Genomic DNA, 17,926 nt, shown 5'->3' with positions numbered 1-17,926 from the left:
AGTACTGTAGTGAAATGCCTAAGTTGGAAATATTTTTTAAAGTTTTTCTTCTGAGAGTGCAATTTGAGATAAAAGTAAGAAATTTTCTCTCATTTTCTTTTACCCTTTGGAGGACAACTATGCTTTTAGATTATGAAGCTACATATATTTTCTTATGGTCATTCTTGACCTGGATAATGTTTCTGTATATTAGTAGAAGTAAGACTGAACTCAGACATGTTATTTTTTTTCATGGTGGTGCCACCACTATATTTTATGATCATGTAATACTAAACATTATGCATTCCCCCTTAATCCTAATTCTCTCCTAGCAATTGTACCATCTCTCTGTAAGAGATCTTTTTGGAATATTTATTTATGTTTATTTTCTTCCTCATTGCACATTCTTATATGCTGCTTCAATTTTTTTCTCATCAACACCAGTACATTAAAACTTGTCTTGTTAAATTCAGTGACATCTAAATCCTTGTTTTATTCATTTTCACTTCAGTCTTTCCTTTCTTTGACCTCTTTCAGTTCAATTCAGTTCAGTCTCTTAGTCATGTCTGACTCTTTATTTTCCAAATCCAAAGGAAGTGAAATCATTATCTCTGAAATATATCTGTACTCTCATGGTCACTGCAGTTTTATTCAGAATAACTAAGGTATGGAAACAACCTAAGTATTGTTGGTTGTTGTTCAGTCACTCAGTCGTGTCTGACTCTTTGCAACCCCATGGATTGCAGCATGCCAGGTTTCCCTGTCCTTCACCATCTCCCAGAATTTGCTGAAACTCATGTACATTGAGTCAGTGATACCATCAAACCATCTCCTCCTCTGTCATCTCCTTCTTCTCCTGACTTCAGTTTTCCCAGCATCACGGTCTCTTCCACTGAGTCAGCTTTTTGCATCAGGAGGCCAAAGGATTGGAGTTTCAGCTTGAGCATCAGTCCTTCCAATGACTATTCAGGACTGATTCCCTTTAAGGTTGCGGGTTTGATCTCCTTGTTGTCCAAGAGACTCTCAAGAGTCTTCTCCAACACCACAATTCAGAAGTATCAATTCTTTGGCACTCAGCTTTCTTTATGGTCCAGCTCTCACATCCATACATGACTACTGGAAAAACCATAGCTTTGACTATATGGGCCTTTTTTGGCAAAGTAATGTCTCTGCTTTTTAATATGCTGTCTAGGTTTGTCATAGCTTTTCTTCCAAGGAGCAAGCATCTTTTAATTTCATGGCCTTAGTCACCATAAGCAGTCATTTTGGATCCCAATAAAATAAGTCTTTCAATCTTTTCATTGTTTCTCCATCTATTTGCCATGAAGTGACGGGCCCAGCCTTGACGTACTCCTTTCCCGATTTGGAACCAGTCTGTTGTTCCATGTCCAGTTCTAACTGTTGCTTCCTGACCTGCATACAGTTTTCTCAAGAGGCAGGTTAGGTGGTCTGGTATTCCTATCTCTTTCAGAATTTTCCACAGTTTATTGTGATCCACACAGTCAAAGGCTTTGGTGTAGTCAATAAAGCAGAAATAGATGTTTTTCTGGAACTCTCTTGCTTTTTCAATGATCCAGCGGATGTTGGCAATTTGATCTCTGGTTCCTCTGCCTTTTCTAAAACCAGCTTGAACATCTGGAAGTTCACGGTTCACGTATTGCTGAAATCTGGCTTGGAGAATTTTGAGCATTACTTTACTAGTGTGTGAGATGAGTGCAATTGTGTGGTAGTTTGAGCATTCTTTGGGATTGCCTTTGTTTGGGATTAGAATGAAAACTGACCTTTTCCAGTCCTGTGGACACTGCTGAGTTTTCCAAATTTGCTGGCATATTGCGTGCAGCACTTTCACAGCATCATCTTTCAGGATTTAAAATAGCTCAACTGGAATTCCATCACATTGGAAGAAGCACAAGCTGGAATCAAGATTGCCGAGAGAAATATCAATAACCTCAGATATGCAGATGACACCACCCTTATGGCAGAAAGTGAAGGTCAACTAAAAAGCCTCTTGATGAAAGTGAAAGAGGAGAGTGAAAAAGTTGGCTTAAAGCTTAACATTCAGAAAACTAAGATCATGGCATCTGGTCCTATCACTTCATGGGAAATAGATGGGGAGACAGTGGAAACGGTGTCAGACTTTATTCTTTTGGGCTCCAAAATCACTGCAGATGGTGACTGCAGCCATGAAATTAAAAGACGCTTACTCCTTGGAGGGAAAGTGATGACCAACCTAGATAGCATATTAAAAAGCAGAGACATTACTTTACCAACAAAGGTCCGTCTGGTCAAGGCTATGGTTCTTCCAGAAGTCATGTATGGATGTGACAGTTGGACTATAAAGAAAGCTGAGCACCAAAAAATTGATGCTTTTGAATTATGGTGTTGGAGAAGACTCCTGAGAGTCCCTTGGACTGCAAGGATATCCAACCAGTCCATCCTAAAGGAGATCAGTCCTGGGTGTTCATTGGAAGGACTGATGCTGAAGCTGAAACTCCAGTACTTTGGCCACTTCATGCAAAGAGTTGACTCATTGGAAAAAGCCCTGATGCTGGGAGGGATTGGGGACAGGAGGAGTAGGGGACAACAGAGGATGAGATGGTTGGATGGCATCACTGACTTGATGGACAGGGAGGCCTGGCATGCTGCGATTCATGGGGTCGCTAAGAGTCAGACACGACTGAGCGACTGAACTGAACTGAACTGAACTGAACTGAACTGATGGGCCCAGATGTCATGATCTTCGTTTTTTGAATATTGAGTTTTAAGCCAGCTTTTTCACTCTACTCTTTCATTTTCATCATGAGGCTCTTTAGTTCCTTTTTGCTTTCTGTCAGCCTTGACGTACTCCTTTCCCAATTTGATCTCTTTAGGAGCTAATAACCTCTTCTTCTTTGACCATGGCTTCTGTGATTTCCTTCTGTCTTAGTTCTCCATCTGTTTTTCTGTCCTTAGTTGTCTTTCAAGATCCTTCATTCTCTACCCACTTTATAAATGTTGTGGTTCCTTATGGCTTCATTTTTCACCCTCTTTTATTCTACACTTCCATTTGACCTCATCTCATCATCTCTTCTTCAGGCTTCAGTTACCACTGAGAGTGAAGCCGCTCAGTCATGTCTGACTCTTTGCAACCCCATGGACTGTAGCCTACCAGGCTCCTCCATCCATGGGATTCTCCAGGCAAGAGTACTGGGGTGGGTTGCCATTTCCCTCTCCAGGGGATCTTTTCTACCCAGGGATCGAACCCAGGTCTCCTGCATTGGAGGCAGACACTTTTACTGTCTGAGCCACCCAGGGAAATCATAGTTACCACTTGCACTATGTACACGTTTATATCACCCAATTATATCTTCTTTGAGCTCCATACTCGAATGTCTGCTGAGCAGACCTCATTGATTGACCAAAGACACATAAAGCTTAATGTCCAAAATAGTACACATCATATGCCTCCTCAAATTTGTGTATCTCTTATAAAAGTAATGCCATTGCTGTCTCTCAAGTGACCAAGCCAAAATATTGAGAGCTTTCTGGATTTCTTTCTCAGCCACATGCCACCATAATCTGTTGATCTTTTCTTATATCACAAATATGCCTTTTCATTGTCATCATCATAAACACTGCCTTACTTTAGACTTCCATCATTTCTTATGTAGATTTCTTTAGGGTTCCCTTAGTAGTTATTTTGCTTCTATACACTTTTCCAATCAATATTCCTCCATAGTCATTGAAAAATGTAAAGCCAATTGTGCAAGAGTGTTAAGTATTTAGCATTTGGCACTCAATTGACAAGATTAATATTGTTAAAATGACCATACTACTCAAAGCAATTTATAGATTCAGTGCAGCCCTATCAAAATTCCAGTGGTGGTTTTTGTAGAAGTAGGAAAAAAGATCCTAAAATTTGTATGGAACCGCAAAAATTTCCCAAATAACCAAAGCAGTCTTGAGAAAGAACAAAGATGGAGGCAAACTATATTGCAAAATAGTAGCAATCAAAACAATACGGTGTTGGCATAAAACAGACACATAGATTAATAGAATAGAAAACTCAGAAATAAACTTGTGCATATATTGTCAATTAATTTTTGACAAAAGAGCCAAGAATGTACAATGGGCAAAGAATAATTTCTTCAATAAATGGCAATGAGAAAACTAGTTAGCCACACGCAACAGGATGAAACTGGACCCCTGTGTTACACCATACATAAAAATCAACTCGAAATGTATTAAAGACTTGAATGTAAGATCTGAAACTGGTTAAATTCCTAGAGAAAATCATAGGCAATAAACTCCTAGACAGTCATGTTAGCAATGATTTTTTTGGCCTTGACACGAAAAGCAAAGACAACAAAAGCAAAACTAAACACATGGGTTTCCATAAGCTAAAAAGGTCTGTTCAACCTCAGAAATCATCAACAACGTAAAAAGACATTTTATGAAGTGGGAAAAAATATGCAAACTATATGTATTATAAGGGGTTAGTATCTAAAGTATACAAGGAACTCAACTCAATACCCGCCCCCCCCAAAAAAAAATTAAAACTAGAAAAGAAAGAAAAGAAAAGAAAAAAGTAACCCAATTTGAAAAATAGCCAAAGGACCTGAAGAGACATTTTCCAAGAAGACATGAATGGCCAGCAATATATGAAAAGGTGCTCAAAATCACTAATTATCAGAGAAATACAAACCAAAATCACTATGAAATATCACTTCATACCTGTTAGGATTATCTTTTGTCAAAAAGGTAAGAAATGTGGGAAAGGATACAGAGAATATGGAAACTTGTACAGTGTTGACGGTCTTGTACGTTGGACAACCACTATGAAAAGCGATATGGAAGTATCTCAAAAAATTAAATATAGAACTGTCATATGATCCAGCAATTCTGCTTCCAGGTATAAATCCAAAGGAAGTGAAATCATTATCTCCGAAAGATATCTGTACTCTCAAGGTCATTGCAGTTTTATTCAGAATAACTAAGGTATGGAAACAACCTAAGTATTGTTGATTGTGGTTCAGTCACTCAGTCGTGTCCTACTCTTTGCAACCCCATGAATTGGAGCACGCCAGGCTTCCTTCTCCATCACCATCTCCTCTTCTGTTGACCTCTTCTCCCCATGCTTTCAATCTTTCCCAGCATCAGGGTCTTTTCTACTGAGTCAGGTTTTCGCATCAGGTGGCCAAAGTAGTGGAGATTCAGCTTCAGCATCAATCCTTCCAGTGAATTCAGGGTTGATTTTCTCTAGAATTGACTGGTTTGATCTCCTTGCAGTCCAAGGGACTCTCAAGAGCATTCTCCAATAACACAGTTCAAAGGCATCTGTTCTTCGGTGCTCAGCCTTCTTTATGGTCCAACTCTCACATACATCTGTAAGTGACTACTGGAGAAACCATAGCTTTGAATATTTGGACCTTTGTCAGCAAAGTAATGTCTCTGCTTTTTAATACGCTGTCTAGGTCATATGGATCTTTATGTTGAACATTTTAAACATCTTACAATTTTGCCTGTTAATTATTCCTCAGTGAAGCTGGAATAATTAAAAAACATAAAATACAATAATCCCCATTTATATAACTTGCATTTTAAACATTATCTCTAATCAAAGAAAGTTTCCTTAGGAGCTTAGAAAATGAGTTTAGAAAGCAGCTTTTAAACAGGTCAAACACTTGCTATCAAACTGATTTGTTTAGAAATGAGTACTTCTTGATCTTTTTTTTATTCTTCCCACAAAGAGTAACAGCTTAATCCTTTATTCATGTTGTTGTTGTTGTTAAAGAGTCAGAAGTCCTCAAAATGTCACCTTCTTAGCAGGATGAATATTCTTAGAAACCCAAGGGGGAAAGAATTGTTCCAGAGTTCAGTTTTATTTCAGGTTGAATTTGGCCTAAGTCGACTAGCAAGGTATGAATGTGTCCATTGAGGTTGGAAGACACTCCAGGTAGCAAATGACAGATTTATTCCAAACTAGGAGTGTCATACTGTTAAAACTAAGATGGAAACTCAAAAGTAAAAGAAATCACTTTAGCTTTAAAATGGACATAAATGACAAATGATTATGTTAATCTACAGTTTCTTTGTCAAATGATTTCCTTAACAACTTTTTCCCTGTTTAATTGAGAAAGCTCACAAAGGGAGATAATAATGTTACAAATTAGTGACCTAGTACTCCGTCATGAGCTTACTGTTTAATGGCAGAACTCCAGATGGTGATCATTTCCCATTTTGGAAATGTTTTATATTGATGATACTAAGAAAAACAATAAGTTGAACAAAAATTTTAGTCAGTTGCCTGAATATATCTCTTGGCAATTCTCAGTGTCACTTTCAGAATTATTTCATGTAAAAGAGTATTCATTTCTGGGGCTATTTTTCTTAACCTGGACTTAGGTAATTCTATTGAAGTGAAGAATTAAAAGTTTAAGGAAAAATCATCTACTGCTTTACTGGCCACATAAATTTCTTGTTTCATTATCCAGTCCCCAGAATATCATTGGCATTCACAAATGTTTCTTATTTAATAATGTCACATTGCCAGAAGTCCAAATATCACCACTCAGAGCTATAATCCAAGTGTGCTTCTTTAATGAATGGTTCATATTAAAAATGTTAGAATGCCTTTCAGATGAAAAACATTTTAAATTCAGCAGATCATTTTTTTCTCAACAGGCAGGAACTCATTAACAGAATAATACTGGTAACTGAAACATTTTTCAAAGAAAATAATATCCCCGATAAATGCAAGCTGCATATCTTCTCGTCTTTGGAATAAATAGGCCTAGTTTTCATTTGTAAAAAGGGACAGCTTGTTTTCATCACATTGCACATTTTAAACATCTTACAATTTTATTTGTCAATTATATCTCAATAAAGCTGAAACTGTTTAAAAAACATAAAAAATACTAATCCTCATTTATAGAAGTTGCATTTTAAAAGTTGGTTGAAAAATTTATGCTGTTGGCTTTGTGAATCAACTTCTCAGTATGAAGATAAGTGAATATTGAGTGAATAAAGCTAATTTTGGTCTAGATTTCTACCTTTAAACCCTCCTTCTAAACTTGTAATTTTCACTGCTACCCTATGACTGAGGGTATGCTGTCTTCATCCCAGTCTCTGAATTGGGTGCCTTTGAACTGTTGCATGGTAGAGCTTTGCATGTAAATAAGGACACACTAGGTACATTTCATAGTAAAAAGTCCATTTCTGTCCTTGTGTGTCTGTGTTCCTGATGCCTTAGGATGTTGATTTTAAAAGACGTAGATAAGGCTTTGTAGTTAATAAGACTTTAGGACTAGGTTATACATGGACAAGTCTAATAACTTTATAGAGCCCCAACCTGATACAAAACCTTGGCCCAGGCCTGAACTGCGCCCACAGAAGCTACATGGAGCCCTCGGGCAGCTCTTCACCCAGCAGAGGACTGTTCCTTTCCGGAGAGCCAGGCCCAGGCCAGAAGCAGTGAACATCCCAGGAGCCACAGAAGGAAGGTGCCAAGTTGGCACAGGACCCACTTCTGTGGCCCTAACAGATTGACATGTTGTGTTTTTTTTAATGATTATTGATTACTGTTTGTTATAGAAGATTTGACCACACAATCAGATACCAAATGGAGATAAACAGGTGTATGTTGATTTGTTAGCTGATAAATTATATACATTTCTTTTTAGAACCAGATTTGTTTCTTTGAAGAAAAAAATTGGGTGGATTTTGTACACAAAACCTATTTGAAGGAGGAAAACAGTAGAAGCTGTTATCTATTTTCTTATGATCACAAAGGGCAAAGAACCAACATTTCTAACTGTTTCATGTTTGAAATATAATTTTTTTTTTGGAGGATAATTGCTTTACAATATTCTGTTGGTTTCTTCCATACATCAACTTGAATCAGCCACAGGTATACATATGTACCGTCCCTCCTGAATCCCCCTCCAATCTCCCACCCCATCTCACCCCTCTAAGGTTGTCACACAGCACTGGGTTGAGCTTCCTGTGTCACAGAAAATCCCCACTTGCTATCTACTTAAAATATAGTTTTGTATATGTTTCTATACTTTTCTATCAATCTGTCCCACCCTCTACTTCCCCCACTGTGTTCACAAGTCTGTTGTCTATATCTGCATCGCCATTGTTTTCCTGAAATGGGTTCATCAGTACTTTTTTGTAGATTCCATATGCATGCATTAGTATACAATATTTGTCTTTCTCTTTCTGACTTACTTCACTCTGTATAATAGGCTCTAAATTCATCCACTTCATTAGGACTAATTTAAATGCATTCTTTTTTATGGCTAAGTAATATTCCACTGTGTGTGTGTGTATATATATGTATACATATACCACAAATTCTGTATCCATTCATCTGTTGATGGGCATCTAGGTTGCTTCCATGTCCTAGCTATTGTAAAAATGCTGCAACAAACATTGGGATACATGCATCTCTTTCAAATTTTTTTTTTAAGTATTTTCTAATCTCATCCCTCCAGAAAGATTCTTTTCTTTGTGTTCCAGTATACTCTGTATGGACTTATGTCACTTATCTTACTTACTTTCTCAGTGTGTCCATTCTCCTGCATCCCTCACCACTAGATTTTAGTTTCTTAAGGTTAACATCTGTGCTTTTTTCAAATGTGTTTCAGCCTTCCTGGTGTAGGACCTGTCACACAATAGGCCTTTATAAATTGCTGCATAATAAACACATGAATAATTTTGTCTGCCAGCTTACCAGCTCATAGGATAAGTATATATATGCATACACGGGTTTTAATAAATTTTCCCCTAATTGAAAAGGTAAATACATTGTAAAAATGTTTGAGGAAATATAAAGTTAGAAATAAAATAGCAAAAATGAATTACTATTCAGGATTAAGCATTATTAAGATTTGGTCTATTTCTGCTCTCCAGAATTTAAAAATATATTCTGAGAAGCACATTTGACCCTCTGTAATCAGACATTGGGTTCTTAAACAAGAGTGTTGATATATTGATATATTTGTCCTTTCTGAACATACAAGTCAGGTGTACAAATGGTAATAATGAAGCTATGTTTTGTACCAGTTTATGGGTATGTGTCTGTTTTTGCAAGTGACCTCTCTATTGTACCCTTCCCTGTTGGCTCAGAGAGTAAAGAATCTGCCTTTAATGTGGGAGACTTGGGTTCGATCCCTGGGTCAGGAAGATCCCCCGGAGAAACAAACGGCAACCCGCTCCAGTATTCTTGCCTGGAGAATCTCATGGACAGAGGAGCTTGGTAGGCCATAGTCCATGGGGTCACAAAGAGTCTGGACATGACCGAGCAACTAACATTTTTACTCTCTCTATTGTTACAATTGGTGAAGTAGGTCAGAAAGCTGCCTGGACTAGCTCCCCGGCAGTCTTGCAGTTGTGCTTCATATTGAAATTGTGGAAAACAGTGATCTAAGCAACAAATAAGCTCGTGATGTCTGCTTGGCTAATCTAGTCGTTGTATTTATAACTATTATATGACATGTACATTGTTTTATTAAGGTATTCTTTCTTTAGAGAGAATGTGTATATATATCTAAATGCTGCACCATTTTATATAAGAGACTTGAGCGTCCTAGGATTTTGGTATCCACAGTGGAGTCCTGGAATCAGTCCTCCTCACATACCAAGGAACAGCTGTACTCTGGTACTCAAGAGAGTTTAGAGGAAGATGGAGGTGCTGTCAGCATGTAGGAGAACTTGACACCACAGAAGCAAACAAGAACCTCAAGAAGCAGGGCGCAGAGTGAGAGAAGGGCTCAGCAGATGGCCCTGAGGGCGCCATGGCTTGTAGGAGGCACACACACCTTTTAAGTTACCAACTTTTCCCCCAGATGGCATGAGTCACAGATTAGGACCTGAGCTTAGCTCTGTATTTCCTACAGACTAGATTGCCTATCTGCTAGATATTTACCTTTTAAAGATGTGTTTTGTCTTTCTTCAAAATTAGTAGTATGTTCTGAATGATAAGGGTGCAACAAAAGTCTTACTCAATCTTTGGATATCCGGGGCTCACTAGGTTTGAAAAGTTTGTAACTGGACTGTAGAGTTGGTTGTCAAGGATTGTGTATTAGTCAGGATTCTCCAGAGAAACAAGACCAATAGAATATATAAAGATATATGGAAAGAGATTTGTTTTGAGGGATTAGTTCATCTGATCATGAAACCTGAGAAGTCCCATGCTGTGCCACTGGCAGACTGGGGGCCTAAAAAACTAGTGATATAGTTCCATCCAAACCCCAAAGCCTGAGAACAAGAGGACCAGTGTTTTAAATTTCAGTCTGAGTCCAAAAGCCCCAGAACCAGGAACACTGGTGTCTGAGGACAGAAGGTGGATGTCCCAGCTCAAGTGAGTAAATATGCCCTTCCTCTACTTTTCTGTTCTATTCAGGCCCTCAAGAAATTGGACGATGCTCACCTGCATTGATTAGGGCTATCTTCCTTACCCAGTCTACCACTTCAAATCATAATCTCTTCCAGAAACATCTTTACAGAAATAAATGATGTTTTATCAGGTACTAGATGTTCAATCTAGGTACGCCTTAGCCTAGTCAAATTGACACATAAAATTAACTATTACAAGTTGGGGAACCTTTGTTAAAAAGTAATAATGAGCAAGAGATTAAAGCCCAGGAATGAAGGGCTTTGTCTGTCAAGTTAGGCCTTTATTTAGTTGTAGTAGTAGTAACAGTAGTGGTGGTGGTGGTGGTAGTTAGCAGTAGCAATAGTAGAAGTAGTAGTTGAAATAGTTATAGAATAATATTAGTAAAAATAAAGAAGATTTATAGTGACAGAAGAAAGTATTTACTCTGCTTACTAGATGCTTGTCACTGTTATTTTTCTGTATTATTTTACTCAGTGTTCATAATAACCCTCAAAAACAGAGCTATAATTATCTTCACTATATAGATAAGGAAACTGAGAAACAGAGAAATTATATAACTTGTTCAAAATCACAGAGCTAAATAGGTAATAGGACTGAATTTCTAATGGGTAGTAGTAATGATGACTGTTGAAAAAAAAGTGTAACTAATAATCTTTATTTAGGTGGGCTTAGATCGAAGAACAGCCAAATTTAGCTGGGTATGTAATTCTAGAACTGATTAGTTCAATATTATGAAATAGAAAATGAGAGATAGAAATAGAAGAGAATTCCAGAGACTTCATGTAGACTAAAAGGAATTAAATAATAATAATTTTGGGGTTATGGTGAATAATAAATGAGAATGATAGAACATTAACCCATTTTAAATAGATAATAAATGTCAAAAGTGTCTTGACTTAAGTGTGCAAAGAAAACTTCAGTGACTGATATTTGTTTTCATGAATTATTGAGAAACACACACAGACACACACCTATATATAATATTCAAGACCTTATATTTTCTTTTGACAGAACTTCAGATAAACAATATATAGTATAAGAATATAACTGAAATGTTGATCTTGTTAATAATATCACTCACTACTCTGTGATCTATGCCATATTTGCATGTAACGAGAAACACTACACTTTGCCTTTTTTCTACTAATACAATGACTTTTATAAAAAATAAAGTGGCTGGGAAAGTTAGAGAAAGGTCACAAGCAAATGTTCTTACAAAGTTGCTGAAATAAAAAAACAAAGGAAATAGCTCTTTTCCTGGAGAATCTATTTATTTTGAGGAAATTTGGGAAGATATTTCTCTTATCATTTTAGAGTAGAAATTTTAAATTTGCTTTAGTCTTCAAAGACATGAGAGATTCCTGTTGTTCATTTTTGTTTATTTATTATGGCATCGTTTTAGGACATTCAAGGTTATTTTAGAATATCTCAAAGTATTACATTTATTTTTATGTGAAACGCTGTTGTACTTTGTAGTTTTTCAAGTTTGGAAAAACCAGAGTGTTAATAAAGAAATCATCTCTCTGAAGTAGTTTCTTCTGTACTCCAAAGGTCTAGGATGACTTTTCTTTTATGTCTATTCAGAGAATTTCTGTTCAGTTTGTTATTAGTAATCACCACTAGTTACTTTTTCATATCTGTTTTCTAGATAACAGTTCCCTAATTTATACCTGTGTTGTGTATGATTCTTCCCTTAGTGTATTGTTTTATACTTCCTTTCATTAAATCTCATTTGGGGCCTGTCCTTCCAGATCCCTGTGTTGTCCATATCCATCGAGGTACTTGATTGATCTTCTTTTCTTTTTAATCCATTCTAGCTTTCATCTGCAAACTTGATCATATTTGAAATTACATTTTTAGTGGGTGTGCTAGATAGATAGGTTAGCCCTCATCCATGGGGGATACTGCTGAATATACTGTTGGGTGTTCTGACTTGTAACTCTGTTGACAAGATTTCATTGTGTCCTTATTTGAGATTTCTTTATCCTCTATCATCTCTACTTCCTGTATGTTCCTCTGCCAATCTTTTTTTTTTTAAGATACAGATAAAAATCATTGTATTCCTTTATCTACTTATACCATTGCTTATGATTATACAGTGGAATCCCTTACAACTATACATATAGATTCAAGAGATTAAATCTGATGGACAGAAAGCCTGATGAACTATGGACAGAGGTTCATGACATTGTACAGGAGGCAGTGATCAAGACCATCCCTGAGAAAAAGAAATGCAAAAAGGCAAAATGTTTGCTGACAAGGTCTTACAAATAGCTGTGAAAAGAAGAGAAGTGAAAGGCAAAGAGAAAAGGAAAGATATACCCATTTGAATGCAGATTTCCAAAGAATAACAAGGAGAGATAAGAAAGCCTTCCTCAGTGATCAATGCAAAGAAATAGAGGAAAACAATATAATGGGAAAGACTAGAGATCTCTTCAAGAAAACTAGAGATACCAAGGGAACATTTCATGTAAAGATGGGTACAATAAAGGACAGAAATGGCATGGAACTAACAGAAGCAGAAGATATTAAGAAGAGGTGGCAAGAATACACAGAAGAGCCATACAAAAAAGATCTTCATGACCCAGATAATCATGATGGTGTGATCACTCATCTAGAGCCAGACATCCTGGAATGTGAAGTCAAGTGGGCCTTAGGAAGCATCACTATGAACAAAGCTAGTTGAGGTGATGGAATTCCAGCTGAGCTATTTCAAATCCTAAAAGATGATGCTGCAAAAGCACTGCATTCAATATGCCAGCATATTTGGAAAACTCAGCAGTGGCCACAGGACTGTAAATGGTCAGTTTTCATTCCAATCCCAAAGAAAGGCAATGCCAAAGAATGCTCAAATTACTGCACAATTACACTCTTCTCACATCCTAGCAAAGTAATGCTTAAAATTCTCTAAGCCAGGCTTCAACAGTATGTGAACTGTGAACTTCCAGATGTTCAAGCTGGATTTAGAAAAGGCAGAGGAACCAGAGATCAAATTGCCAACATCCATTGGATCATCAAAAAAGCAAGAGAGTTCCAGAAAAACATCTATTTCTGCTTTATTGACTATGCCAAAGCCTTTGACTGTGTGGACCACAACAAACTCTGGAAAATTCTGAAAGAGATGGGAATACCAGACCACCTGATCTGCCTCCTGAAAAACCTATATGTAGGTCAAGAAGCAACAGTTAGAACTGGACATAGAACAATGGACTGGTTCCAAATCGGGAAAGGAGTACGTCAAGGCTGTATATTATCACCCTACTTATTAACTTATATGCAGAATACATCATGAGAAATGCTGGGCTGGAGGAATCAAAAGGTGGAATCAAGATTGTCAGGAGAAATATCAATAACCTCAGATATGCAGATAACACCACCGTTATGGCAGAAAGTGAAAAGGAACTAAAGAGCCTCTTGATGAAAGTGAAAGAAGAGAGTGAAAAAGCTGGCTTAAAACTCAACATTCAGAAAACTAAGATCATGGTATCCAGTCCCATCACTTCATGGCAAATAGATGAGGAAACACTGGAAACTTACGGCACACTTTATTTTTGGGAGGCTCCAAAATCACTGCATATGGTGACTGCAGCCATGAAATTAAAAGACACTTGCTCATTGGAAGGAAGGTCATGACCAACCTATACAGCATATTAAAAAGCAGGGACATTACTTTGCCAACAAAGGTCCATCTAGTCAAAGCTATGGTTTTTCCAGTAGTCATATATGGATGTGAGAGTTGGACTATAAAGAAAGCTGAACACCAAAGAATTGATGTGCTTGAACTGTGGTGTTGGAGAAGACTCTTGAGAGTTGCTAGGACAACAAGGAGATCCAACCAGTCCATCCTAAAGGAAATCAGTCCTGAATATTCATTGGAAGGACTGATGCTGAAGCTGAAACTCCAGTAGTTTGGCTACCTGCTGCAAAGAACTGACTCATTTGAAAAGACCATGATGCTGGGAAAGATTTAAGGCAGGAGGAGAAGAGGATGACAAGAGGATGAGATGGTTGGATGGTATCACTGACTCGATGGACATGAGTTTGAGTAAACTCTGGAAGTTGGTGATAGACAGGGAGGCCTGGCCTGCTGCAGTCCATGGGGTCACAAAGAGTCAGACATGACTGAGCGACTGAACTCAACCATTGGTTCAATTTTTTTTAAGTTACTCAATCTGAGAAGACATTGTCCTTAAATAGAAATTTCTTAGAAATTTCTGTCAAATATCAGTGAATCTTTAAAGGGATATCAAGTGAGAAAACATTTTGGGAGTGCTGCCTTTATCTTCTCCTTGAAAAATGGTCTCTAGTTATTGGGGTTTTTGGTAAAAAGAATAATTATTTCTCCCCAGAACTGAGAGGGTGAGTTAAACATATATTTTTAAATATACTTTTTTCCCCTGAATGTGGATTGTATTTTCAGTAAATTATTCTGTTTCAAGGTGGTTTTCTAAATGAAACAATTCATTTATAATTTTCAGAACATAATACAGAGTCACATGTTTATTTATTTTTTAAAACATGTTTTGCTTTATTTTCAGGAAAAAGAAGAAGTAGAGGGAATATCAGTAGGTGCTATACTCTCTGACTATCAGCGTGTTCGAGTAGAAAATGTGTAAGAGAACATTAATTTGTCTTATATTTTTTAAATGTAGTAATTTAAGAATGAAAATTAATGAAAAATAAATAATTTTACCCAAATAATAAATAGATCAAGTATTATACATGTCCCACGGATAGAGGAGCCTGGTGGGCTATAGTCCATTGGATCGCAGAGTCAGACCCGACTTAGTGACTAAGCCACCACCATCACCACGTGTCCCATGAAACTAAATATATTGCCCTAAGTAACAGAAGTTGCATTTGTACTCTTTTTTCTATCTTTATATCTCTACATGAGAAAACTTACTTACTTACCATAAGGAAAAATTATAATAAAAATTGAAGCAAAGGTTTTTTTGAAGTATTATTCTCAAATTTCCCTAATTTAAAATGGTGTAACTTTTTAATATTTTTAACTCATTATCATTTGTAATAAAAATCAGGAGCAAATAGAAGTAGTGTAGTAATATTTTAAAGGAAAATATATATTAAGTAATATCTTCTTTGGTTCTTCAGACTCAGTTCTTGGAAAAGAATATTCATGAGATTGAAATATTTCTATAAAAGCCCATTCAACTTCAAAGGAATTATTAGACTGTTACTCCTCCCATCTCCCCCACCTCCCATGTGAGATAGTAATGTGTATTTTGAAAAAGTTTTCCTTGTATTCTGTCTGCCTGCATTTGCAAAATCACTGCAGATGGTGATTGCAGCCATGAAATTAAAAGACGCTTACTCATTGGAAGGAAAGTTATAACCAACCTAGATAGTATATTAAAAAGCAGAGACATTATTTTGCCAACAAAGGTCCGTCTGGTCAAGGCTATGGTTTTTCCAGTGGACATGTATAGTTGTGAGAGTTGGATTATAAAGAAATCTGAGCACCGAAGAATTGATGCTTTTGAACTGTAGTGTTGGAGAAGACTCTTGAGAGTCCCTTGGACTGCAAGGAGATCCAACCAGTCCATCTTAAAGGAGATGAGTCCTGGGTGTTCATTGGAAAGACTGATGCTGAAGCTGAAACTCCAGTACTTTGGCCACCTCATGCGAAGAGCTGACTCATTTGAAAAGACCCTGATGCTGGGAAAGATTGAGGGCAGGAGGAGAAGGGGACAGCAGAGGATGAGATGGCTGGATGGCATCACCAACTCGATGGACATGAGTTTGAGTAAACTCTGGGAGTTGGTGATGGACAGGGAGGCCTGGAGTGCTGCAATTCATGGGGTTGCAAAGAGTAGGACATGACTGAGCGACTAAACTGAACTGGTTTATAGACAGAGATGGATTGAATATCCCTTAGCCAAATGTTAAAAGTAGTATTATTCTCATCCAGTTTTAAGTCATATTCTCTGAGAATATTTTGTGTAAAAATCTTTGCTTTTGAATAAATTCAAAAGTATGTGATTTTATGGGTAGCCAAACTATAGGTAGGACTGACATCTATTTATGAAAGCTTTATGGAGAATATAAAAATGTGCTCCTGTTGGGAAGCCACTTTATATCTACATGAGAGAGGGGCCCACTGGGTACTCAAAAGTGGAGGCAAACTGTTTCTCAAAATGCAATCTCAGGTACAGTTCAACAAATAGTTTAACCATATATATATACATATATATATGTATATATATAACCATATATATATGGTATCTGTAGTATAACCATATATATACCATAAAGCACATCTCTTCATTCCTGGGTTTCAGCACCAAAAAAGAGAGAAAAAAAAAAAAAAGCATATCTGCAGTATTTTTTTTTAATCTTCCCTGGTGGCTCAAATATTAAAGCTTCTGCCTACAATTCAGGAGACCCAAGTTTGGTCCCTGGGTTGGGAAGATCCTCTGGAGACGGAAATGGCAACCCACTCCAGTACTCTTGCCTGGAAAATCCCATGTACAGAGGAGCATGGTAAGCTACAGTCCATGGGGTTGCAAAGAGTCAGACACAACTGAGCGACTTAACTTTCTTTATTGGGAGCCATTGGTCTACAAACTCAGTTTTGAATTAGCCAGTCTCCAATTTGTAATTTCTTCATTATATTTTTGAGATATAAAGAGATTAATAGATGTCACAAGCTCAAATACAGTAGTGATTTACAGAGGAAACTATTTCAACCATGATATTTTATACTGTTAAAGAATTTAAATAGGTAAAGAAATACATTGTTGTTTAGTCGCTAGTGAAGTGAAGTGAAGTCGCTCAGTCATGTCCGACTCTTTGCGACCCAATGGACTGTAGCCTACTAGGCTCCTTATGTCCAACTCTTTTGCATCCCCATGGGCTGTAGCTCACCAGACTCCTCTGTCCATGGGATTCTCCATGCAAGAATACTGGAGTGGGTTGCCATTACCTTCTCCAGGGCATCTTCCCCACCCAGGGATCAAACCTGAATCTCCTGCATTGGCAGTCAGATTCTTTACCACTGTACCACCAGGGAAGACCCCAAAGAAATATGACTTAAGTCTAAAAATACTCAATAGATCAGGAATACCAAAGAAACAGCCAAGAATTTTCCAGTAAGGCCAGGAAGGAATAAAATTTTCTTCAAAAAAACAACCAAAAAATCTTTACCTCAAAAATATGGAGAGAAAAATCTGGTTAGTAGACATTAAATATTGGTGATAGGACAGCAAAAACTGTAATGCTTGTGTTACGTGGGTAGTTACAGTTTTATTATTTTATGTTTATTAAATGCCTCAGTATTGTCTCAGCATTGATTTAGATGCTCAGGACATTTTACAAAGGAAAATTATATAAAACAGTCTCAACATTAAGGAAGATCTTGATTTCTTTGAAAGTCAAGGTATATGTGCAAGGAAAAAAAAGTGGTATTAATATTTCTTAAGACCATGTATGAGTAAATGACCAAGTATGTGGTACCTTTAATAAGTATTGGGATTTTCTGCAAGACAGAGAGTTCCATGTCTGCTGGAGTAGTCTTCCAGGAAGCCTTGCTGACACCAGGGATAG

General features: G+C 37.1%; 1 protein-coding gene across 1 annotated transcript in view; it reads left to right on the top strand.

Annotated features, from left to right (window-relative positions):
- DPH6 (diphthamine biosynthesis 6) overlaps nt 1–17,926 on the top strand; it is a 191,277-nt gene that overhangs the window by 84,332 nt on the left and 89,019 nt on the right. The window contains exon 4 of the mRNA XM_020879113.2: nt 14,899–14,972. Coding sequence (XP_020734772.1) covers nt 14,899–14,972 — 74 coding nt within the window. The remainder of the gene's footprint in view (nt 1–14,898; nt 14,973–17,926) is intronic.

This window comes from Odocoileus virginianus, chromosome 6, assembly GCF_023699985.2.
Source record: "Odocoileus virginianus isolate 20LAN1187 ecotype Illinois chromosome 6, Ovbor_1.2, whole genome shotgun sequence".
NCBI classification, from domain to species: Eukaryota; Metazoa; Chordata; class Mammalia; order Artiodactyla; family Cervidae; genus Odocoileus; species Odocoileus virginianus.
The sequence above is the reverse complement of the archived record's forward strand: the minus strand, read 5'-3'. Positions and strand labels throughout refer to the sequence as shown.